This window comes from Staurois parvus, unplaced genomic scaffold (assembly GCF_062004578.1).
Source record: "Staurois parvus isolate SC_StPar_1 unplaced genomic scaffold, SC_StPar_1.0 ptg000299l, whole genome shotgun sequence".
In the NCBI taxonomy this organism is placed as follows: domain Eukaryota; kingdom Metazoa; phylum Chordata; class Amphibia; order Anura; family Ranidae; genus Staurois; species Staurois parvus.
Window position 1 is genome coordinate 23,645,037 of NW_028318095.1, and position 23,772 is coordinate 23,668,808.

Below are 23,772 nucleotides of genomic sequence, written 5' to 3' on the forward strand. Positions count from 1 at the left end.
CACCTCAACAGGAAGTTGGCAGGGGTACATCATTGCTGTGCTCTGGCTGCTGGTATACTGGAGTACTGGCATTGGTTATGGAGGTTAGAAATTAAGTGACAATTTGCAAAATCACTGATCATGGTGACTGCTTCAGACTGTGATACAGTGCTGCTTGTGACCTATGTAAATTTGAATGCATACGATTTTTTTTCAAAGTGAATAAAAATTTTGTGTGATCTTGTGCCATGTATTCATTTTTTATTTTTTTTTTTTTTTTGTTAGTTTTACATAATTACAATGGCAAACAATTCCACAGTATCACTTAAACACTACTGAACATAAGGCATAGTATTTGTCATATACAAATTCTGTGCTGTGCTACAAATATATCACAAATTGGAAAAACAAAATAAGTGTCCAAATTGATGTACTAATGTGTTGCAAGAGAAGAATTCAATCTTCAACACTTCATAGCACTTAGGATTGCATACAGATCCACACTCCCGGCCTTCAAGCACCACCCACTAGAAAGGTGGTCCTCCTCCTGGGGGAATATTGTCACCGGTCTCGCCTCCTGGTCAGTGATCCATGCGTGCAAGTAAGTACCAATAAAGAGAAGATCACAGGCTCCACATAGTGTGAAAACTGACTTTTATTAAAACCACTATAACTGCACTTACAAGCAAAGCAAGATTAAAAGTGCTGCATAAAATCTCTGAAAATGCTGCACTTCAGGGTCACTTCCAGTAAACCGTTGTGACATCATCACGTTTTAATGGAAGTGTGGCATTCGGATCGGAGATTTTATACAAAGCATGTTCTTTTTGCCTTGCCTTTAATTTTAGAGCCTTTTAGATCTTCTCTTTATTGGTACTTACCCGCACGCATGGATCCCTGACTGGGAGGCGAGACCTGTGACGATATCCCCCATAAGGAGGACCAGCTTTACAAAAGGAGAGGCTTGGAGACTGAGAGAGTGAATCTGTATGCGATCCTAAGCACTATATGATTCTATAAATCAAGAGAGTCCTATCTATTTGGTAAGCAGACTTTAGTCTTCTCGGGTTGGTGGCGGCTTACACGGATTGGTGGCCATATTAAAAACTGAATTTTTCTCTTGCAACACTTTAAACAGGACTTTAATTTGGTCACTTTTATTTTGTTTTTTCAATTTGTGATATATTTGTAGCACAGCACTGAATTTGCATATATTGTCTGCTGTGATAAATATCTCATAACGTGCTAGCAGCTCATAACTATTGTTTCCAGTGTTACTGATTTGGTTGTTGGTATAGTATTTCTCATGATTGTTATGGTAAGTATCATTCCTGTTATAACGTAAAAGACTTACAGCACTTTCTTGGACAACTCTTTCCAAACCCTTTTACGAAAGGTTCCCAGTCTACCTGCTAGATTTTAGTTTACAAACTATTAAGGAATAGGGAAGCCCAGGAACTCCCACTGGTGTCCCAAATCCAGATGATGGGGTGATTCAGCCCATCATTCAGCACTTTGTGATTGAAATATTGTCCCTTACAGTTAATCTCACAGATTACATTAATATGCATATTCTTTTTCTTTGTACAGTTTGCAGGTCTGGAAGGGGTTATAACTGCCGTTCTAGATGAGTTCCCACACGTATGGGGAAAGCGTCGAGAATTGTTTGTCTTACTTTTGATTGTGGTCTGTTACCTCGGGGCGCTTTCCACCCTGACATTTGTAAGTATGAAATACTGTGAATCTCTGAGATCTATTATGTCTGGTTTTATTATTTACTAGTTTTCTTAAATTAGGTCAACCTGTGTATTGAGAGGAACAATGGTAAGCAGAAGAGTGAAAATAAACTTCATGAACTTGATGTTTCTTTTATTAATCCTGGAAAACGTTCCATCATACAGGAAAACACTTGAAATTCAATTTGAGTCAATTAATTTGACTTAAGACTGGCAAGTTTCCCTTCTTGTCCAAATGCACCCAGTACCAAGCAGAGCTATTCATAACACCCTGGAAATCGGTTTTAACGCTTTCCGGTTTTCAGGGAAAGGACAGTATACAAATTTTTTTTTTTTTTATCCATAGTGACCAATCAGTTTTCATCTTTCATTGATGCATTGTCTGTAAACACAGATCTCATTGATTGCTGTGGGGAGCTATACTCTAAAAATTAAACTGCTCTGCACCTATTGTTTGTTCAAAATGTATTGATAATTGTATTAAGATGTGTTGACAATAATTGTCAATTGATAATTGTATTAAGATTTCTTGACAATCACATACAACACAAAGAGGCAACTTCTATTTCCCATTTCCAAATTTGCCAAAATCACTGACCTAGAAATCTTACAGGTTTTGGAATCAGAACTATAAAACAAATGCCTTCCTGCAAAGCAAGCAATTAGCTGTGCTACTAGCAACAAACCCCACTGGGTTGAAATGATAAGCTGGCCATACATTATACAATTTTCGTGTTCAATTTCCTTTTAGATTTATTTTTTACTATGTAGTGCAAGGGCCTGCCTGATTTCATACAAATTGAAAGTGTTTAGGTTTGACCTCATATATGTTATATGGTTTTGGTAAATCTAAAAGGAATTTACCAATTGTAAATTGTACAATGTATGGCAGCCATAGCCTAGCTAAAAGTTCTTTAGCATCAAGTACACTTCTGATTTTGTTGAATGCCTGGTGCCTGCTTCTGCAGTGCATTGTAGTTCCCTTCCCCAACTCCTGTGTACTCTATTCACTTATAGGCAACAGAGGAAACCACAAAGCATGCAACAGGGGATGCCGGCACTTCTGGAAGTGTCGAATGCAGATGATGTTTGAGCAAGTTTTTATTGTCAACCCATCAGTGGTACAGGAAAATATTACTTGCTTATAAAAATAAATAAAAAAGCTATTTTAAATTAGTAACAAAGTCACTTTAAAGGTGAGAAAACAACTTAGTAAGATAATGACCTAGAATAAATATATGCATATCAGGTTTGCTTCACTGACTGCATGGTTGTTCCAGGTCAGTAGCTCACTAAGTAATGAAGCAAGAATAAAATTGATAGCCTCAAGGTTTGCATATTTAACAAATCAGTCCTGATGTTTGTATCCTGACAGGCCTCCTTTGAGCTATCTTAGCGAGAGGCAATGACAGACATTGGCAAAAAGAGACATACTCTCTCTCTTCCATTTAGGTATGTCATATTCTCATATCATGTGTCATTTATAGAACAGAAGAAAAATGATGTAACTGGAGCCCGCAGGCTCATATCCTCTGGTAGTCTAAGGGCCCCCCCATGTACCAAATCTTGGACAGAGCAATCCATACATTTATGATTTTTTTATAGGGACCCTACAATACACAATTATCTTCATCCCTGATAAAAACAAGATTTTATTTGCTTACAGCTGCTATTATAAATTGGCTGTATTATTATGATGTAATGGTGATTAATTCTACGTTTAGGTTAAATGGCCATTGTTTCTGCTTGCTTGCACTGTGACTTGAACAGATATTACCTAAACTAAATCACTCCGTACTCTGTGACCAGTTTTGGGAAACAAAGGTCTGCAAAAGATTCTTCAAAGTTTTTTTTTTTTTTATATAAAGGAATGCCTAATATATGTTCCGTCTCTCTCGGTTGTCAGCATTTTTTTTTGCACCTAGAATGGTGTGTGCTTGTCATTTTGGTTTGTCAAGCTTACATTGAATCTGAAAAGTCAGCTTGTGTGTGGCCTGCCAGATGCCAAGTACAGTCACAACTGAGTGTGGCTTAATTGAACTGATGATTGTAGCAGTCATCCAATCATATGCTTTATACAATGTCCTTTATTGGTTTACAGCAGTCTATATCCTTAAATCTTCCTGTATTGCGTCCAAAGCTTCAGTTTAGATTTCTATATTTTAATGAATAGTCTTCTCGTTATAATAGGGTTTAACAAGTAACTTAAAGAAATAAATGTGAACGTAAGAACTGAAAAATGTAAAGAGAACTTTGGGCCTTTTAGATATAACTGAGCATATACTGTAAATATTTAGCTAAATAACACAATGAGTAGGTACGGGATATCAAATATATAATTCTGACTTGTATTACAAAGTTGAGTTTTTAAATAATACACTATACAGTCAAACAATCTAAGGGCACTGAAATGTTTGGAGTGTTGAACATAGATCAGCCAGTCATAAGCATTGCTCCGGATAACAGCTGCATGAACGCCAACATATTCACCAATAGCATGGCAACATGTCCTTAAAAATATGTCAGCTTTTGAATAAGGTAAAGTCTAAAAATGGTAGGAGAAAGGCAAGTGCAGGATTTTGGCAAGGGGGTCAAATTTTGCATGTCATAGCGAGCATGTATTATTTATGTAAAAATCTATAAATTCAATGTATACAGTCAGGTCCATAAATATGGAGACATTGACACAATTCTACCATTTCTGCCTCTATACACCACCACAATGGATTTGAAATTAAACGAACAAGATGTGCTTTAACTGCAGACGGTCAGCTTTAATTTGAGGGTATTTACATCCAAGTCAGGTGAACGGTGTAGGAATTACAACAGTTTGCATATGTGCCTCCCACTTGTTAAGGTACCAAAAGTAATGGAACAGAATAATAATCATAAATCAAACTTTCACTTTTTAATACTTGGTTGCAAATCCTTTGCAGTCAATTACAGCCTGAAGCCTGGAACGCATAGACATCACCAGCCAGAAATGTTAGAATTGTGTCGATGTCCCAATATTTATGGACCTGACTGTGTATACAGTCAGTCTGTATAATCCAGTTGGGTGGTTATCAATGCAAGAAATGTCAGCTGTAGAACCTTTCTTAAATTTTCCAAAAGATCCTTGTACCGAAACCCAGACCGCACTGAGTTTTTCCGTTTATAGCACAACTTCCCCTGTCCGAACACCATCCACGGACCACGCCCTTGAAATCCCTCAGGAAAAAGACAGCACCCATCTCCTCTTAAACAGGAAGCCAACTCTTTATTTTAACACAAAACACAGGATATATACAGAGGGCGGGGAAACACAACCAGGAACAGGAAATACATCATCAGCCCGCCCCATCCCACCCAGACACAGAACAATGGGATGAAGCACATGGCAAAGGACATTGACCAACCCCCACACCAATACACAAACAGTACATCCCATAATAGTTGGCTGGACAGGAAGACACAGCACCATGTGGGGAGCACATGGCAAACAGACAATGGACAGCCATGTGGCCTAGACAAAGGACAACATACAAATGCACAATATTGGGACATTCACATGTACACCCTATACCCTTAAACAGGCACAGGGTGGGTTAAACATAATGATTTGGGGAGATGATACAGGGGTCCCCCCACCCCCAAAAGTCGCTCCCGTCACAATCCTATTCCAGGTCCCCAACCTTCCCCTTTTTACACTAGTAGACAAGTATAATACAATGCAAATTCATGAACCGATTTTAAAGATAGACACAATTCTATCTCAAATGAAATTTTAGACTCTGTAATGTGCCTTCATATGCAAAGTGTAAGGCTTGGTTCACATAGATGCTTTTTGCGTTTTGCTTCTCCAGTGCTTTTTGCAGTTTTTGTGTTTTTCTACATGCGTTTTTGACGTGTTTTTACCACTATTTGCATTTTGTTCAGCTTTTTGTTAAAGTGGAATTTTATTTGTTGCTGGGCAGAATAAAAATGCACAACACAAAACTTGGCAAAAACGCACTACCATGCATTTCAGCAACTTCTCCATTGAACTCTATTGCAGCAAAATGCTGCCTTTTTGCTTTGAAAAAAGTCTGTGACCCTTTCCAAAAACGCAGCAGCTCAAAAATGTGAACAAGTTGCATAGGAAACAATCTTAAATTGACTGTAGTCCGTTTCTGCAAAAGCACTAAATAATGCATTGGTGTGAACAGAGCCTTAAGCATACGTTTGCCAAAAAAACTATAATTTTCAGTAATGTCACTGTTTTTAAGATTGATTGTTGAAAATAAAAGCTGTTATGGCAAATAATTGTTACAGCTTAAGAACCTAAGAACTTTTCCAACAACCAATAAGGTTCAACTTTCTTATTCCAAGAGAGATTTGCCATGGTAGGCTTTATTCTAATTGGCTGCTGGTAGAAATAACCATTGCAGTAACACTGTGATATATGATGCCCGCATGTCTTGCTTTCAGGGTGGAGCTTATATGGTGAAGCTGTTTGAGGAGTACGCCACTGGCCCAGCTGTGCTAACTGTAGTATTCTTGGAAGCCATAGCTGTGTCCTGGTTTTATGGTTAGTAGAATATTTCTTTTTGCATGTATACTGATTGTTTTGTTTTTGATTGTTTTTGTGTTTTAAGATATCTGTTTTTTTACCTTAAAGCTTTATTCATTTATAAATGCAAAGAACTTGATGATATGCATGTAGTGCTACACCTGCAGGAGCCATTTGATAATGCTTATCCCCAGTTAACGCATAAAAGCAAAACAATGATAAAATAGGAATAACCAGCTAGTAACAGTTAAAGGAATTTACGGTCACAAATGGTACATTGTAGGTAGGTAACTGCAACACCAGCAGCAGGTGGGAGAAGAATAGGCTTGTTGACTTATCAGCACCCTCTGGGCCACCAGCATCATAACCGGGAATGCTAAAACAGGGAATACCCCCCCAAAAAATGTATAAAATATATATATATATATATATATATATATATATATATATATATATATATATATATATATATATAATTTTTTTTTTTTTATATATACAGTATCTCACAGGAGTACACCCCTCACATTTTTGTAAATACTTTATTATATCTTTTCATGTGACAACACTGAAGAACTGCCCAATGTGGACATTTTCACTTGTCTTGGTATGGTCTTGGTATGTTGAGGCCTTAGGAGTTCCCTTCACTAGAACTAAGGGGCCAAGCCAAACCCTCGAAAAAAACACACACTAAAATCCCCCCCCCCACCAAACTTTACACTTGGAATAATGTAGTCAGACAAATACCGTTCTCCTGGCAACCGCCAAACCCAGACACATCCATTAGATTGCCAGACAGAAAAGCGTGATTCGTCAATCCAGAGGACACGTTTCCACTGCTCTACAGTCCAGCGGCAGTGTGCTATACACCACTGCATCCCACGCTTTGCATTGCACTTGGTGATGTAAGGCTTGGATGCCATGGAAACCCATTCCATGAAGCTCTGTCATTTTTACATGACCTAGCACTTGGTGACTGAGTTGCTGTTTTCAGGTACACCTGAATCCAATGATTTCGAGGGCATCTCAATACTTTTGGCAATATTGTGTGTGTGTGTGTGTGTGTGTGTGTATACTGTGTGTGTGTGTGTGTGTGTATATAGGTATGTGTATATATGTATATAGTTAGGGCCATATATATTTGGACACAGTATTCATATTTTTGGCTCTGTATGCTACTAGAATAAATTAAAATGAAACAATGCTAATGAATTTGAAGTGCAGACTTTTAGCTTTAATTCAAGGGGTTGAACATGAATATCATGAATATCAAGTAAAATTTTAGGAACTGCAACCATTTTTAGACAACCCCTCCATTTTCAGGGGTTCAAATGTAATTGGACAAATGAATATAATCATAAATAAAATGTTCATTTTTAATATTTTTTTGATAATCCTTTACTGGCAATGACTGCCTGAATCTGGAACCCATGGACATTACCAAAGATTGGGTTTCCTCCTTTCTGATGCTTTGCCAGACTCTAACTGCAGCTGTCTTCAGTTCTTTGTTTGTGGGTCTTTCTGCCTTTAGTTTTGCCTTCAGCAAGTGAAATGCATGCTCAATTGGGTTGAGATTAGGTGATTGCAGAATATTCCACTTATTTTCCTTCAAAAGCTACTGGGTTGCTTTTGCAGTGTGTTTTGGATCATTGTCCATCTGTACTGTGAAGCGCTGTCCAATCAACTTTGCTGCGTTCGGCTGAATGTGGGCTGACAGTATATCTCTAAACACAGCAAAATTCATCCGGCTGCTTCTGTCTTCTGTCACTTCAACAAAAACACCAATGACCCAGTGCCACTGGAAGCCATGCATGCCCATGCCATCACACTGCCTCCACCATGTTTTACATATGACGTTGTGTGCTTTGGATCATGAACTGTTCCAAGCCTTCTCCACACTTTTTTCTTCCCGTCATTCTGGTACAGATTAATCTTGGTTTCATCCATCCAAAGAATGCTTTTCCAGAACTGGTCTGGCTTTTTTAGATGTTTTTTTGGCAAAGCCTAATCTGGCTTTTCTATTCTTCAGCTTTATGAATGGTTTGCACCTTGTGGTGAACCCCTCTGTATTTGCTCTCGTGAAGTCTTCTCTTGAATGTAGACATTGACAATGATACGCCCACCTCCTGGAGAGTGTCCTTCACTTGTCTGGATGTTGTAAATGGGATTTTATTTACCATAGAGAAGATCCTGCAATCATCCACCACTGTTGTCTTCCGTGGATATCCATGCCTTTTTATGTTGCTGAGCGCACCAGTGCATTCTTCTTTCTTCAGAATGTACCAAACTGTTGATGTGGCCACTTCTAATGTTGCTGCTATCTCTCTGATGGATTTGTTTTGATTTTGAAGCCTTACAATGGCATGTTTCACTTGCGTGGACAGCTCCTTTTGAACGCATGATGTAGGTTCACAACAGTAGATTCCAAATGCAAATACCACACTTAGAATCAACTCCAGACCTTTTACCTGCTTAATTGATGAAGAAATAATTGAGTAACCCATACCTGGCCATGAAATGGTGGCTGTAATTATTAAACCCTTCCTCCAATTTGGATGTACATACCCTCAAATGAAACCTGAGAGTGTGCACTTTCAGCCCATATTTATTTAACTATAGCTTGAATATGTTTTGGTAAATACCTGAAATTGAAACTAAAATTGTGCCTGTGTCCAAATATATATAGACCAAACTGTATATATTGTGATATGGGGAGTGTTTAGCTCAGTGGTAGATGCAATTTTTGTACAATGAATAAATTTGGAGAGTGCAAAATCTGGTATAGCAGTGCATGGTAGCCCGTCAGCTTCTAACTTCAGCTTGTTAACTTAAGCTGGAAGCTGATTGGTTTCTATGCACTCTCCCCTTCTGTCTAGACATACAATATCTCACAGAAGTGAGTACACCCCTCACATTTTTGTAAATATTTAAGTGCTCTTGCATGGCAAGACCACTTACTGTTATCTTACATATACTGTATATTCTTATAGCCAAATTTACCACCCTAACTCCTCCCAGTTTTTACACTACATAATATGTAATACGTAATATACCAAAACGTGCGGATTGTTCCTGATTGGTGTGCTATTCCTTTGTGGAAGGTTTCGCCGAATGGTTCATGAAATATCACCATTTTTGTGGTGAAATTGGTCCCATAGGAATGAATGGCGGAATGTTCAAAACTAGAGTGGGAGCTGACAAAAGCTAGAGTGTGAGCTGGAAAATCAGGACCTGGTTTCTAAACTGCCATCACTCCCTCATTTTCAAGCCCACCTACACAAATCATATATCAAAACGTTCAGCTATCCTCGCTGCCACTAAAAATGTTCACGGCTAAGCCATAGTCCTGATAGTTTTCAAAATATGACCATTTGTTTGCAACTCAAGCCGCCCATTGACATTCATTGAAACTCCACTCTAGCCACCTCAAATTTGAATTTCAATTTCTAAACTGTGACTGTGCCTTCATTTTAAATATTTCAGAGACATACTATGCATCAAAATGTAGGTCTGGGTCTTGTGATTCTCACAATATAAAGCTCTTCGGTGTAGGTTTTATAATTTTTAAACTACAACCATTTGAAAATGGCAACCACCAGTGAAGTTAGCAAGTTGGAGCAGTTTGTTTTTAACTGCTCTTCTCTGCCCTTGCTGTAGAGTGAGTTGCATGAGTTTTTAACCCATTTCATAAAGTTACTCTGCCCAGTCCAACCTTTTCAGTTACTCCAGCCACACCAACCACACAACAGTTACTCAAGCCACTCCACCCACTTACTCCGCCCACTCCCGTTGTAGACTACTGGTGGAGGCAAGAACACTTCACACAATTTCCCCAGAAATTGCAGCTTTTCTAGTTTATTATATCTTTTCATGTGACAACACTGAAGAAATGACACTTTGCTACAATGTAAAGTAGTGAGTGTACAGCTTGTACAACAGTGTAAATTTGCTGTCCCCTCAAAATAACTCAACACACAGACATTAATGTCTAAACTGCTGGCATCAAAAGTGCGTACACCCCTAAGTGAAAATGTCCACATTGGGCCCAAAGTGTCTATTTTGTGTGGCCACCATTATTTTCCAGCACTCCTTTAACCCTCTTGGGCATGGAGTGAGTTAACCAGAGCTTGACAGGTTGCCAATGAAGTCCTCTTCCAGTCCTCCATGATCACATCACGGAGCTGGTGGATGTTAGAGACCTTGCAGTCTTCCACCTTCCATTTGAGGATGGCCCACAGATGCTCAATAGAGTTTAGGTCTGGAGACATGCTTGGCCAGTCCATCACCTTTACCCTCAGCTTCTTTAGGAAGGCAGTGGTCATCTTGGAGGTGTGTTTGGGGTCTTTATCATGTTGGAATACTGCCCTGCTGCCCAGTCTCCAAAGGGAGGGGATCATGCTCTGCTTCAGTATGTCACAGTACATGTTGGCATTCATGGTTCCCTCAATAAACTGTAGCTCCCCGGTGGCGGCAGCACTCATGCAGTCCCAGACCATGACACTCCCACCACCATGCTTGACTGTAAGCAAGACACACTTGTCTTTGTACTCCTCACCTAGTTGCCGCCACACACTCTTGACACCATCTGAGCCAAATATGTTTATCTTGGTCTCATCAGACCACAGGACATGGTTCCAGTAATCCATGTCCTTAGTCTGCTTGTCTTCAGCAAACTGTGGGCTTTAATGTGCATCATCTTTAGAAGAGGCTTCCTTCTGGGGCGACAGCCATGCAGGCCAATTTTATGCAGTGTTCGGCATATGATCTGATTACTGACAGGCTGAACCCCCACCCCTTCAACCTCTGCAGCAATATTGGCAGCACTCATACATCTATTTCCCAAAGACAACCTCTGGATATGACGCTGAGCACGTGCACTCAACTTCTTTGTTCAACCATGGCTAGCCCTGTTCTGAGTGGAACCTGTTTTGTTAAACTGCTGTATCGTCTTGGCCACCATGCTGCAGCTCAGTGTCAGGGTCTTGGCAATCTTCTTATAGCCTAGGCCATCTTTGTAGAGCAATAATTCTTTTTTTTCAGATCCTCAGAGTTCTTTGCCATGAGTTGCCATGTTGAACTTCCAGTGACCAGTATGAGAGAATGAGAGAGATAACACCAAATTTAACACACCTGCTCCCCATTCACACCTGAGACCTTGTAACACGAACGAGTCACATGACACTGGGTAGGGAAAATGGCTAATTGGCCCAAGTTTGGACCTTGTCACTTAGGGGTGTACTCATTTTTGTTGCCAGCGGTTTAGACATTAATGGCTGTGTGTTGCGTTATTTTGAGGGGACAACAAATTTACACTGTTATACAAGCTGTACACTCACTACGTCACATTGTAGCAAAGTGTCATTTCTTCAGTGTTGTCACATGAAAAGATAGAATTAAATATTTACAAAAGTGAGGGGTGTACTCACTTGTAAATATTTTATTCTATCTTTTCAGTGAGATACTGTATGTGCAACTATTTTACAGAATCATGTCACCACTGAGTTAAAGCAAGACAAATACTCCACCAAAATAGGGCCCCTCTTCACCCCGCTTTATATTGTATGTGGAACTTATCAGTAAATATACAGTACATACAACCTGTTTAGATTGGCAGCAAATCTGTTTCAACAGGATTACATGTGTTATCCCACCTGTTGCTGTGTAACAGCTATGCCAGTGGAATTGTCTCTTCATTACAACATTTATAAAATAATTCCTGGTACACACGCTAAGTTCATTTTCATTCAGCCCAGTGTGCTGAACGGAAAAAAACTGAGGAACTCACGAGGAGGTCGCTGTACTATGTGATGTTAGTACAGCAATCTCCCCACTGTGCTATTGTGCTCTGACAGGGGGACCACCTCCCTCCCCCTGGCAGAACACACCAATCAGCACTTGCATTGGCTGAGAGCGCTGATCTGATGCTGATCAGCTGCTGGTTTTCCAGCATGCTTGTTCAACAGAAGCTGGTCTTGAGATCGGCTTCTGTTGGCCAACCTGTAAACATGGGGCGAATGTTGGCCGGTTTCTTGTACTTTGGTGATATTTGGTCCGTGTGTACAGGGCTTAAATTGTTGTTGGCAGTAAACTGACATTATTTGCTTTTATTTCAGGTATCACTCAGTTCTGCAAGGATGTCAGGGAAATGCTAGGCTTTACTCCTGGCTGGTACTGGAGGATTTGCTGGGTGGCAATCTGTCCACTGTTTCTCTTGGTGAGTAGGCCATTTAGTGCAGCCTTTCGATATGTAAGCAACTTTAGATAGCCAGCAAAAACAAACACAGCATATTACAGCGTGATCTAAAATAATGTGATTCCATTAGTCCTAGTCCACATTTTTAAGTACAATGTTCAATGGCTTGTGTGATGCTGTCTCCATAGTACACAGTAGAGAAGAGGTCTACTAAACTTTTGTTCATGTAGTTCATTATCACTACACACATCAGTTTTGAAACTACACCAAAGTCACAAAGTACATTTGGCATGGGATCCATTTGTAATATAAAAAGCCTCAGCAAATAAGCCAAAATACTGAGGCCTGAACAATATCATCCTACAAGCTGACGTGGAGCTGGCATCAGCCTGTGACCTGAACTAGGGGCTTAACCTTCTTAAGTGAGTTTTATTATCTGTGTATTAACTGTTGTCTGCACCCCTGAGTACCCAAACGACTGCTCTGTGTGTGGACGGTCATTAATAGTCCAGCTCAGGAGCAGTTAATGAAAGGAACAGGTTTACATGTGGGTGAGATGTTGCAGAAGCTCCTGGTTAATCTCTTCCCTTTTATTAGCTGTGTAAAAATAGATACGATTCCCAGAGATTGCTGTGGCTCCATACACTATGGATGATGAATAGAGCTGTGTTGTGATCACTACCCAGGCACTGTAGTAAAACATTGGTAATGAGTAGGAGTAAAAAAGAGAAACACATTTTATTTTATGCTCAGTAGTTATAAAAATAACATGTTCTTACTGCAGGCTTATATCTCTTATTCCAGACCATTAATCAACTGCAGATATTTATTTAGCAACAGATTTTACTGGAAATCTTCAAGGAGTTTGTAGCATAAATGGTGTTACCAAATTCTATAAATATATATATACAGCGTGTGGATATACTGTTTGTATGTATATTAAACTGGGCAACAAAACCCATACAGTATGTAAACAGACTATAATGCAAAATGGTGGAGGTCAAGGATTTTTTTTTGCCCATAAGGCAATGAACATATTTTCTAAGATGATACTTAGCCACAAAGTATGTTTGCAAAATACAAAAAAAACCCGTCCTGCCCCCATTACACAAACCTTGAATGATAATACACCAAAAATAATTGGTTAAACCCAGAAATGCTTTACCACTTTGATCCTTTATAATTGCTTCAAAATTACAAATATGAGAATTTAAAGGAAGGATGAAAGGTATAGTGCAGTATATGATTGTTAAAGTGAAGCTAAACTCAAAATATGAAAATTATGCTATGTTATTGGAAACATTTTGTAAATTGTGCCTAAGTGGTTCCCCTTATCTAAATTCCTCCAGAAAAAAGCAGTCCATGTCCTGGAATGTGAAGGTGCCTAGGCACTCCTCTGCTTACAGCCTCATAGCTGTATATTTGCACTGTGAATCATGGACACTGCTGCTAGTCTCAGGAGATTCCTGTGTCTACAACAGCATAACTGTATATCTGCAGTCAGAGATAGCCTACGGCAGGCGTAGGCAACCTTTTAGAGGTTGAGATCTACCCCACAACATGAAAGATCAAAGATCGCTGGGGTTCAGCACCATTTAAAAAACAAATTAACTAGTAAGGCCTAACTAAATAGTAAGAAAAATATAATAAAACAAATGTCACTGTAAAATACAAACTTAGCCTACCTTAAAAACCGTGTTAATCAGGAGGGCAGTGGACATTGTCAATAGGGCAGAGGTTGTTGCCAGTGAATAGAGCAGTGGATGGTGTCAGTAGAGCAGTGGACAGTGCCAGTAGCGAAGAGGTGGGTGTCAGTAGGATAGTGGATGGTGTCAGCAGTTTTTTTATTTTTACATTTTCATTTTTTTATATTTTTCACAATTTCTTTAGGATACCTGATGAAAGGGGAGCACTTGGGGGAAGGGCCAGTCAGCAGAAAAAAGGAGGAACAAGGGTGGAAGGGGCAGCGGGGGGGGCCTTTACTAGAACCAATCCCCTGGATTTTCCTCCTGCAGCAGCTATATGCTGGTGGGAGGCCGAGGAGGAGATGCTACTATTCCGCTGCTGCAAGAGGACAATAAAGGGGTTCATCGGAAGACCGGTATTTTGAAAAAGTGAATTCCCAGCAATTGGCTGGGGATTGGGATTTTTCTGCCTCTCAGCTACCCTGGGGCCCTAAAGCAGCTGCCAAAGCAGCTGTATGCTGGGTGCTAGTATAAGGCTGCTTAGGCAGCTGCCTTAGGGAACCAGGGTGGGGGGCAGAAAAATCCTGATCTTCAGCCACTTGATGGGAATTCAGGTTTCTAAAATACCTGTCCGTGGGAGGAAAGGGGGGTGGGGAGAGGACACTGCTGGTCGGGGGGAAGGGGGGCTATAGGTCACTGCTATGGGGGAAAGGGGGGGCAGAGGACCCAACTTGGGGGTGGGCGGTGTCATAATAAGGGTGGCAGAGGACACTGCTATGGGGGTGGCCCTGTCCAAAGCACTGTCCTCTGCACATCACTGCCCCCCCCTTTCCCCAGTAGCAGTGATCTCTGGCCCCAGACCACCCCCCCCCCCCCCAAGCAATGTCTTCTCCCCCCTTTCCCCCAGCCTCTTCTCGCTGCTGACATCCTCAGTGCACAGCAGAAGGCAGAATGGCTCAGGATGGAGAGCGGGAGGAGGAACTAGCCAAATTAACTTTTCATATTAACCCGCAGGAGATTGGTTGTCAGGCTGGGGGAAAAGGGGGGAGGAGGGACCTGTTCGCAGTCTACCTTTCACCTGTCCGCAGTCGACAGTTTGCCGGTCTATGGGATTTCTGCCTTTGACTGTTAGTCTCAGGAGATTTGGAGTAAGATTTGGTGATGTCACTACTGTGCTGCTTTTATTTGGCATTATATACAGTGAAGGAAATAAGTATTTGATCCCCTGCTGATTTTGAATGTTTGCCCACTCACAAAGAAATGATCAATCTAAAAATCGAATGGTAGGTGTATTGTAACACTGAGAGACAGATTTGCAACAAAAAATTCAAAAGAAATGCATTTTTAACAAATTATGCACTGATTTGCATGTTCATGAGGGAAATAAGTATTTGATCCCCTATCATTCAGCAGGATTTCTGGCTACCAGATGTCTTTCATACAGGTAATAAGTTGAGATTAGAAGCAGTCTCTTAAAGGGAGTGCTGCTAATCTCATTTTGTTTGTATAAAAGACACCTGTCCACAGGAGCAATCAAACAATCAGATTCCAAACTCTGCACCATGACAAAGACCAAAGAGCTGTCCAAGGATGTCAGGGACAAGATTGTAGACCTCCACAAGGCTGGACTAGGCTACCAAACTTTCGCCAAGCAACTTGGTGAGAAGGTGACAACAGTTGGTGCAACCATTCGCAAATGGAAGAAACACAAAACTGTCCATCTCCCTAGGTCTGGTGCACCATGCAAGATCTCACCTCGTGGAGTGTTAATGATCATGAGAACAGTGAGGAATCATCCCAGAACTACATGAGGATTTTGTCAATGATCTCCAGGCAGCTGGGACCACAGTCAAGAAAACAATTGGTAACACACTACGCCGACAAGGATTGAAATCCTGCAGTGCCCGCAAGGTCCCTCTGCACAAGAAAGCACATGTCCAGGCCCGTCTGAAGTTTGTCACTGAACATCTGAATAATGCAGAGGAGGAATGGTTGAAAGTGTTGTGGTCAGAGGAGACCAAAATCGAGTTCTTTGGCATCAACTCAACTCGCCGTGTTTGGAGGAGGAATGCTGCCTATGACTCCAAGAACATCATTCCAACTGTCAATTTGGTGGAAACATTCTGCTTTGGGGGTGTTTTTCTGCTAAGGGGACAGGACAACTGTACTGCATCAGAGGGACGATGGATGGGGCAATGTACTGTCAAATCTTGGGTGAGAACCTTCTTCCCTCAGCCAGGGTATTGAAAATGGGTCGTGGATGGGTGTTCCAGCATGACAATGATCCAAAACACATGACCAAGGCAACAAAGGATTGGCTCTAGAAGAAGCACATTAAGGTCCTGGAGTGGCCTAGCTAGTCTCCAGGCCTTAATCTGATTGAAAATCTGTGGAGGGAGCTGAAAGTTCGAGTTTCCAAACATCAGCCACCAAACCTTAATGACTTGGAGTGGATCTGCCAAGAGGAGTGGGCCAAAATCCCTCCTGAGATGTCTGCAAACCTGGTGGCCAACTACAGGAATGTCTGAGCTCTGTGATTGCCAACAAGATATTTGCCACCAAGTACTAAGTCATGTTTTGTTTTAAGGGGATCAAATACTTATTTCCCTCATGAACATGCAAATCAGTGCATAATTTGTTAGAAATGCATTTCTTTGGAATTTGTTGTTGCTAATCTGTCTCTGTGTTATACACCTACCATTCGATTTTTAGACTGATCATTTCTTTGTGAGTGGGCAAACATTTAAAATCAGCATGGGATCAAATACTTATTTCCTTCGCTGTATATAATGCCAAATAAAAGCATAATTGGAGTTAAAAGAGGGACAAAGGGATTTGTTTCCAAAAGAGGGACAGTCCTTCCAAAAAAAGGCACAGTTGGGAGCTATGAATAAACAAAATAAGGTATATTATATGGGCAAGCTGGACATACACCAGATAGTCTTACAAAGCGTAGTTTTAAGAAAAATAAAGGCTGATAATTGTAATCTTCAATTAGAATTGGTACCAACAACCCTACTTTTGGTAGATATAATATTGACCCTAACCACAAAACTATAGGACTATAAAGGTACTCTGCAAATTGGGAACTATATAAAAATTCTCATTTATGTTTATTCCTAACCACATCAGTTCCGGGCACTTTTACCCACTTCCTGCTCAGGCCAATTTTCAGCTTTCAGTGCTGTCACACTTTAAATAATTGCGCGGTCATGCTGTACCCAAACTACATTTTTATCTTTTTGTTTACACAACTAGAGCTTTCTTTTGGTGGTATTTAATCACCACTGGGTTTATGTTTTGCTAAGCTAAAGATAAAAGACCGAAACTTTTGGAAAAAAAAAACACTTTTTTCTTCGTTTGTTATAAAAGTTTGCAAATAATTGTTCTGTATAAATTTATGCCAAGATGTATTCTGTTGCATTTCTTTGATAAAAATAACCCAAATCAGTATTTATTTAGTCTGTAGGAAAGTTTTATAGAGTTCACAAACTATGGTATATACCAGGGGCGGACTGACCATTTGGAAACTCAGGCACTGCCCGAGGGCCTGGGGTCAGTAGGGGGCCCCATGAGATGCCCCTGGTACCTTTTCCATAGGCTTTTTGGAGTTTGGGCAAGGACACAGGGGCCCCATGATCCCCTACTGCCCGGGGGCCCCATGAGTTGTCAGTCTGCCCCTGGTATATACAGTATCTGAAAATCGATCAATCCTGAAGTACTGACGGCCAATCAAATTTCTTGAGGTCCAGAAATGTCAGGACAGTAGAGATCCCCCAAATTACCCCATTTTGCAAAGTAGTGCAAAGTCTGAGGTATTTAGTAAGAGGCATGGCGAGTTTTATTTGTGAACTTTTATTTTTGTCAATTTTTTTTGTCAATTTTTGGAAAATAAAGAAATTAAAAAAAACAAATTTCACAATTTTATTTCTACAAACTCTCACCTGTACAGTACAACATCATCATAACTGGTGTGGAGGTGATCAGGAACACTGACTGGTGACAATATGGAAAAAAAATATAAATTTTTTTACAATTTTTTTTTTCTTAACACACTGTGACCAGAGTAGTATGATGCCATACCCCACTCTGGGGGAGTGATCAGTATTTTTTTTACACATTGATTGCTTATAGAAAATAATTTATTTGTTAATGCAAGCATTTAACTGAATAAAATCAATTAATTCAGGTTTTTTTGTTGTGACTAGCTGTGATTGGCCACATATAATCACATGACACAGATTGGCTGTGATTAGCCAAGTTTGTACATGTGATCACTGTGACCAATCATAAACTAGTAACACAATTGTATACAATGGATGGCATGAAAGGAAGCCATCCATTGTTTACAATTGTCATTTGACCTGCTGTGAGTGGTCACATGGTACTGGCAACAGGACAGTACACCTATCTGTCATTGTCTGTGTCCCAGGTACACAGCCGGTGACAGATCTCGCTATAGCATAGCCCCACTGGCACTCTCGAGGTGTGATCCAGAAGGACGTCATATGATGCCCACCCGGATTGATGAGAGCCCTGCTTAGCTGTCATTTTGCTATTGGCTGGATTGAAACAGGTTAAAAAGAGCATATAAACAATACATTAAAAACATAGTTGTGCTGTTCAAGATATTTGTATATAATGGATACCAGCACACCTCTCTCCAAGGTCCCCAGTACTTACATTTCCACACATAACCAGAGGCAAAATCACTCCAGCTGTGTCATCTTGTTATGTAGGGAAACTTTGCTCAATACGTTTCTTTGGCACTATGCCCGCTTCCTCAGGAGATAATGGAAGGCGAGTATCTCTATTGAACAGCAGAAATACATATACATAGAAGAACAACATAGACCTCTGCACAGAGAGAAACAGAGAGAGAAAGGGTCCTTCTCTTCAGCATGCTGTCAGGGGACAGGCTTTCATACTCTGACAGTTTGTTTTCTTTAGAAATCAGCCATGGTCTAACTTTGTACAACTGTTGTTTTGATGCATCTGAAATGTATTTAGCTGATTAACCCCCCTGGAGGTATTCCCGAGTGTAGCTTGGGGTAACGTTTCAGCACCACAAGCGGTAACCCCCAGCTACACTCGGGAATACCCTGCAGCGTTGCTCTGGGATCTCTTCTTCACTTACCTTGTCTTTCACTCCCACGATTTCCCCCCTGCAGTGTCCCCGGCAATGTCCTCCGGCCGATGCCAGCATCTGTCTTCCGAGTTCCGTTCTTCCGTTCAGGACATATGGGGACGGAATAGTGGGAAATTTAAAAATGTGAAAAAGTGACATTCACTAAATACACTAAAATCACATAGTAAAACATTACTGTATCAAACCATTTCACATACATTACTGTATCAAACCATTTCACATACATTTTGTCCCGAGTGCTTTGTCCTGTGCCCTGCCTGCATTTTTACTGTTCTTTCTGCCTGGAAACTGAGAAGTCCATGGCGTCCAAAAAGTGTCCCTTTAGGTCAAAAGCGGTTTTAGACCAGCTAGAGAACAGCGATAGTAAATTAGAACTACTTGCAGAATTGAGTGATAATGATTCGTGGGGAAATTCATCATCAGACACTGAAAACGATTTTGCGACTTTGCTCAGTGATGTGCGAACTAGGCGCTATTTTACAAATTTCAGTGTTTTTGGTTTGATTATATTATTTAATTAAATTTATTATTTTATTTTTTATGATTTATTATATTATAATTTATGATTTCGGGTTTCAAATTTTAACATACCCGGGATGTTTACTAGACTCTTGTTCGGACAGATTTTAGTGAGTTATTCCTGAAAAATTACAGGCCTACAATAAAAAATCTACATATTTCCATGCACAAAATGTACCGCTTTGAGCACAGAAATACTGACATAATCAGACCGCTAGGGAGGTTAAAAGTTTAATTAATCTTTAAGGCATGGTAAAATGGCCTCTCTTGGAATATGAACCCATGTAATATTGATTGAAATGTCACTTTTGCATACTTTACATGTTATCACAGATTGACGAATTAAACTGATTATGTTGGATGTATTGACTTCACTATGTTGCATTTTACAATTACCTGTTTTACCTTTTTTCAGTTTATTATTTGCAGCTTTATGTCAAGTCCCCCAGAACTCCGTCTTTTTAATTACACATACCCAGGATGGTCTGTTGTGCTTGGCTACTGCATTGGGACTTCCTCTTTCATCTGCGTTCCAGTGTACATGGTGTACCGGTTAGCTAGTACTCCTGGATCGTTAAAAGAGGTGAGGGGTCTGATACTAAAGATCAATATGTGCATGCAAGAAAATTCTGAACATAGTCTTACCATGCTTGTGTTTTGCTTGGATTTTAAAAGACCAGGGGCACCCCAAGAAGAGTATGTGCTGTGTGTGGTGGTGAACAGTGGGAGGTGCTTAAAGGGGCATAGTAAAATAAAACCTGAGACTTCTCCCCCTATACTTAGCACACATATGCCACAATCATTGCAGCCATTTAATTGTTGTGCCTCTCACAGATACTCAGACATGTACAATATTGTTCAAAAGTTTTAGGTAGGTGTGAAAAAATGCTGTAAATTTAAGAATGCTTTCAGAAATAAGTGTTTAAAGTTTATTTTCATAAACACTGAAAGTAGAGCTAACACTTTGTCCGAGCATCCCTTAGAGAATAACTTAATTAAAATAGTGAGGGGCTGCTTAGTGATCAACTGAGACAATGAACACTTTGGTAAGAAATATGTAATGTATAATACACTGCTCAGAAAATTAAAGGAACACTTTGAAAACACATCAGATCTCAATGGGGAAAAATATAAATTCATACTGATACGGACTGGGTAATGTGTTAGGAACATAAGGACGCCCCATCGTTTGAATTCAGTCTTCTGTAGGTTGATAGGTTTAATTTCCATCAGACACCCCAAAAATCAAAGTGAAAAAATGATGCAGCAGGCTAATCCATTTTGCTGAAATTTCATTGCAGCAACTCAGAAAGGTACTCAGTAGTTTGTGTGGCCCCCACGTGCTTGTATGCATGCCTGACAATGTCAGGGCATGCTCCTAATGAGACGACGGATGGTGTCCTGGGGAATTTTCTCTCCGATCTGGACCAGGGCATCACTGAGCTCCTGGGCAATCTGAGGTGCAACCCGGCAGCGTCTGATGGACCAAAACATGATATCCCAGAGGTGTTCTATTGGATTTAGGTCAGGCTAGCATGGGGGCCATTCAGTGGTATTCATTCCTTCATCCTCCAGGAACTGCCTGCATACTCTCACCACATGAGGCCAGGCATTGTTGTGTACTAGGAGGAACCAAGGACCCACTGCACCAGTGTAGGGTCTGACAGTGGGTCCAAGGATTTCACCCTGATACCTAATGGCAGTCAGAGTACCATTATCTAGCCTGTAGAGGTATATTGTAGGAGGGCATGTAATACAAAGAGTGCAGGGATCAGGAGTACATAATGCATACAGCGCAAGGACCAAGAGTATGTGTAGCACAAAGTGCAGGGGTTAGCAGTATTTAAGTCAGTACATAACTTCAGGAGTACATAACACACAGGATGCAAGGTTTAGAAGCACATAACACACAGAGTGCAGGGGTCAGGAGCTCGTTATGCACAGAGCGCAAAGATCAAGTGTAAGTTCAGCATAGAGTGCTGGGGTTAGAAGTACTTAAGGTGCAAAATGCAGGGGTCAGGGGTGTGTATGCACCATTTTGAAGGCTTAGAAGTGTATAACACATAGATGTCAAAAGTGTGTAGCAGAGTCAGGGGTGTGTCACGCAGAGAGTGAAGGGGGTCATGAGTGTATTATGCACAGAGAGCAGGGGTGGTAAGGGATATGTAACACAGTGTGAAGCGGTCAAGTGTACTTAATGCAGAGTGTAGGTTTCATGTGCGTGGCACACAGAGCATGGGGTTCGGGGTTTTTAACACACAAAGTGCAGGTATCAAAAGTGTGTAAAGTGCAGAGGTCAGAAGTATGTGATGCACAGAGTACAGGCATCAGTGATGTGTGATGCACAAACTGTAGGGCTCAGGAGTACATAATGCACAGGGTACAGGGGTCAGGGGTGTGTAACTACCCAATACAGGTGTCAGAGTTGTGTAACACAAAGTATGCAGGAGTCACGTGTAGATAATACAGAATGCGTAGGTGACAGGTGTGTGAAATACACAGAGTGCAGGATTCAGATTAGTGCAAAATTTCCCTTGCAAGCAATACTCCCCCCCCCCCCCCCCCCCCCAATTCAACTCTCAGCAATAGTGCCCCCTCCCAAAAAAATATCCAGCACTGATCTGCATGTTCACCCCCCCCAGCACAAATTCTCTCTGCAACCCGAAATTCCTCCTCAAAACAACTGCACTACAAATCTCCCCCTCTGCTGAAATGTTTAGCTATGCAACAACAAATCTTTTGACATTTGTCCTCTCAGCACAAAGTCTTCACCCCCCACAAAACCTCTCCTCCCCAAGTCTCTCCTCTTAGCACAAATCTTTGTCTCCTAACATCCATGCCTCAGGTCACCATGGACCTTACATGATCTACCCCCGCCGTCCTTGAGCTCATCAGACCTGGTGCAGCACAGCAAGCAGGAGATTGCTTCTAGGCTCCCCCTCGGGTGACACATTAGACTCGAGGATGAGCCTAGGGAAGCCTCCTTGGACTCTGAAATGTATTTACTTGACAGGCAGCACAGCATTCAGAGATGCTGCTTAATGAAGTGGCGGGTAGGTATGGTAAAATGACCCGGGACTCGGTGCTAGCAACATGCTTGATACCATGTTTTTTTTTTTTTTTTCCAGGAAATATAAACTACACTGTAATTACAAGATTAGTGGGAGGCCTAATCACTGCAAAGCTATTATAAATTAATTTTTTTAAAATGATAAATATAAGCAGAAATATACATGTGTTTATATGAGAAACATACTCACTGGCCACTTTATTAGGTACACCTGTTCAATTGCTTTGTAACACAAATTGCTAATAAGCTAATCACATGGTAGCAACTCAAAGCATTTTGGCATCTAGATATGATGACTTGCTGAAATTCAAACTGAGCATCAGAAAGGGGATTTAAGTGACTTTGAACATGGAATGGTTGTTGGTGCCAGACAGGCTGGTCCGAGTATTTCAAAAACTGCTGATCTGCTTGGATTTTCACACAACCGTCTCTCTTACAGAGAATGGTCTGAACAAGAAAAAAAATATATAGTTATAGTTGTGTGGACAAAAATTATATATATATATATATATATATATATAGTAATATAGTTGTGTGGACAAAAATTCCTTGTTGATGTCAGAGGTCTGAGGAGAATGGGCAGACTAGTTTGAGATGATAGAAAGGCAACAGTAACTCAAATAACCACTTGTTACCACCAAGGTATGAAGAATACCATCTCTGAACACACAAGACGTTGAACCTTGAATCAGATGTGCTACAGCAGCAGAAAACCACACCAGGTGATACTCCTGTCAGTTAAGAACAAAAACACGGAGGCTACAATTCACACAGGCTCACCAAAATTGGACAATAGAAGATAGGAATAATGTTGCCTGGTCTGATGAGTCTCGATTTCAGCTGCGATATTTAAATGGTAGGGTCAGAATTTGGCGTAAACATGAAAGCATGGATCCATCCTGCCTTGTAGCAA

General features: G+C 40.6%; 1 protein-coding gene across 1 annotated transcript in view; it reads left to right on the forward strand.

The window, feature by feature from the left end:
• Positions 1 to 23,772, forward strand: part of SLC6A4 (solute carrier family 6 member 4) — a 136,201-nt gene that overhangs the window by 95,117 nt on the left and 17,312 nt on the right. Inside the window, exons 10-13 of the mRNA XM_089683042.1 lie at positions 1,570 to 1,701; positions 6,165 to 6,264; positions 12,357 to 12,457; positions 20,205 to 20,372. Of these exons, the coding sequence (XP_089539168.1) occupies positions 1,570 to 1,701; positions 6,165 to 6,264; positions 12,357 to 12,457; positions 20,205 to 20,372 (501 nt within the window). The remainder of the gene's footprint in view (positions 1 to 1,569; positions 1,702 to 6,164; positions 6,265 to 12,356; positions 12,458 to 20,204; positions 20,373 to 23,772) is intronic.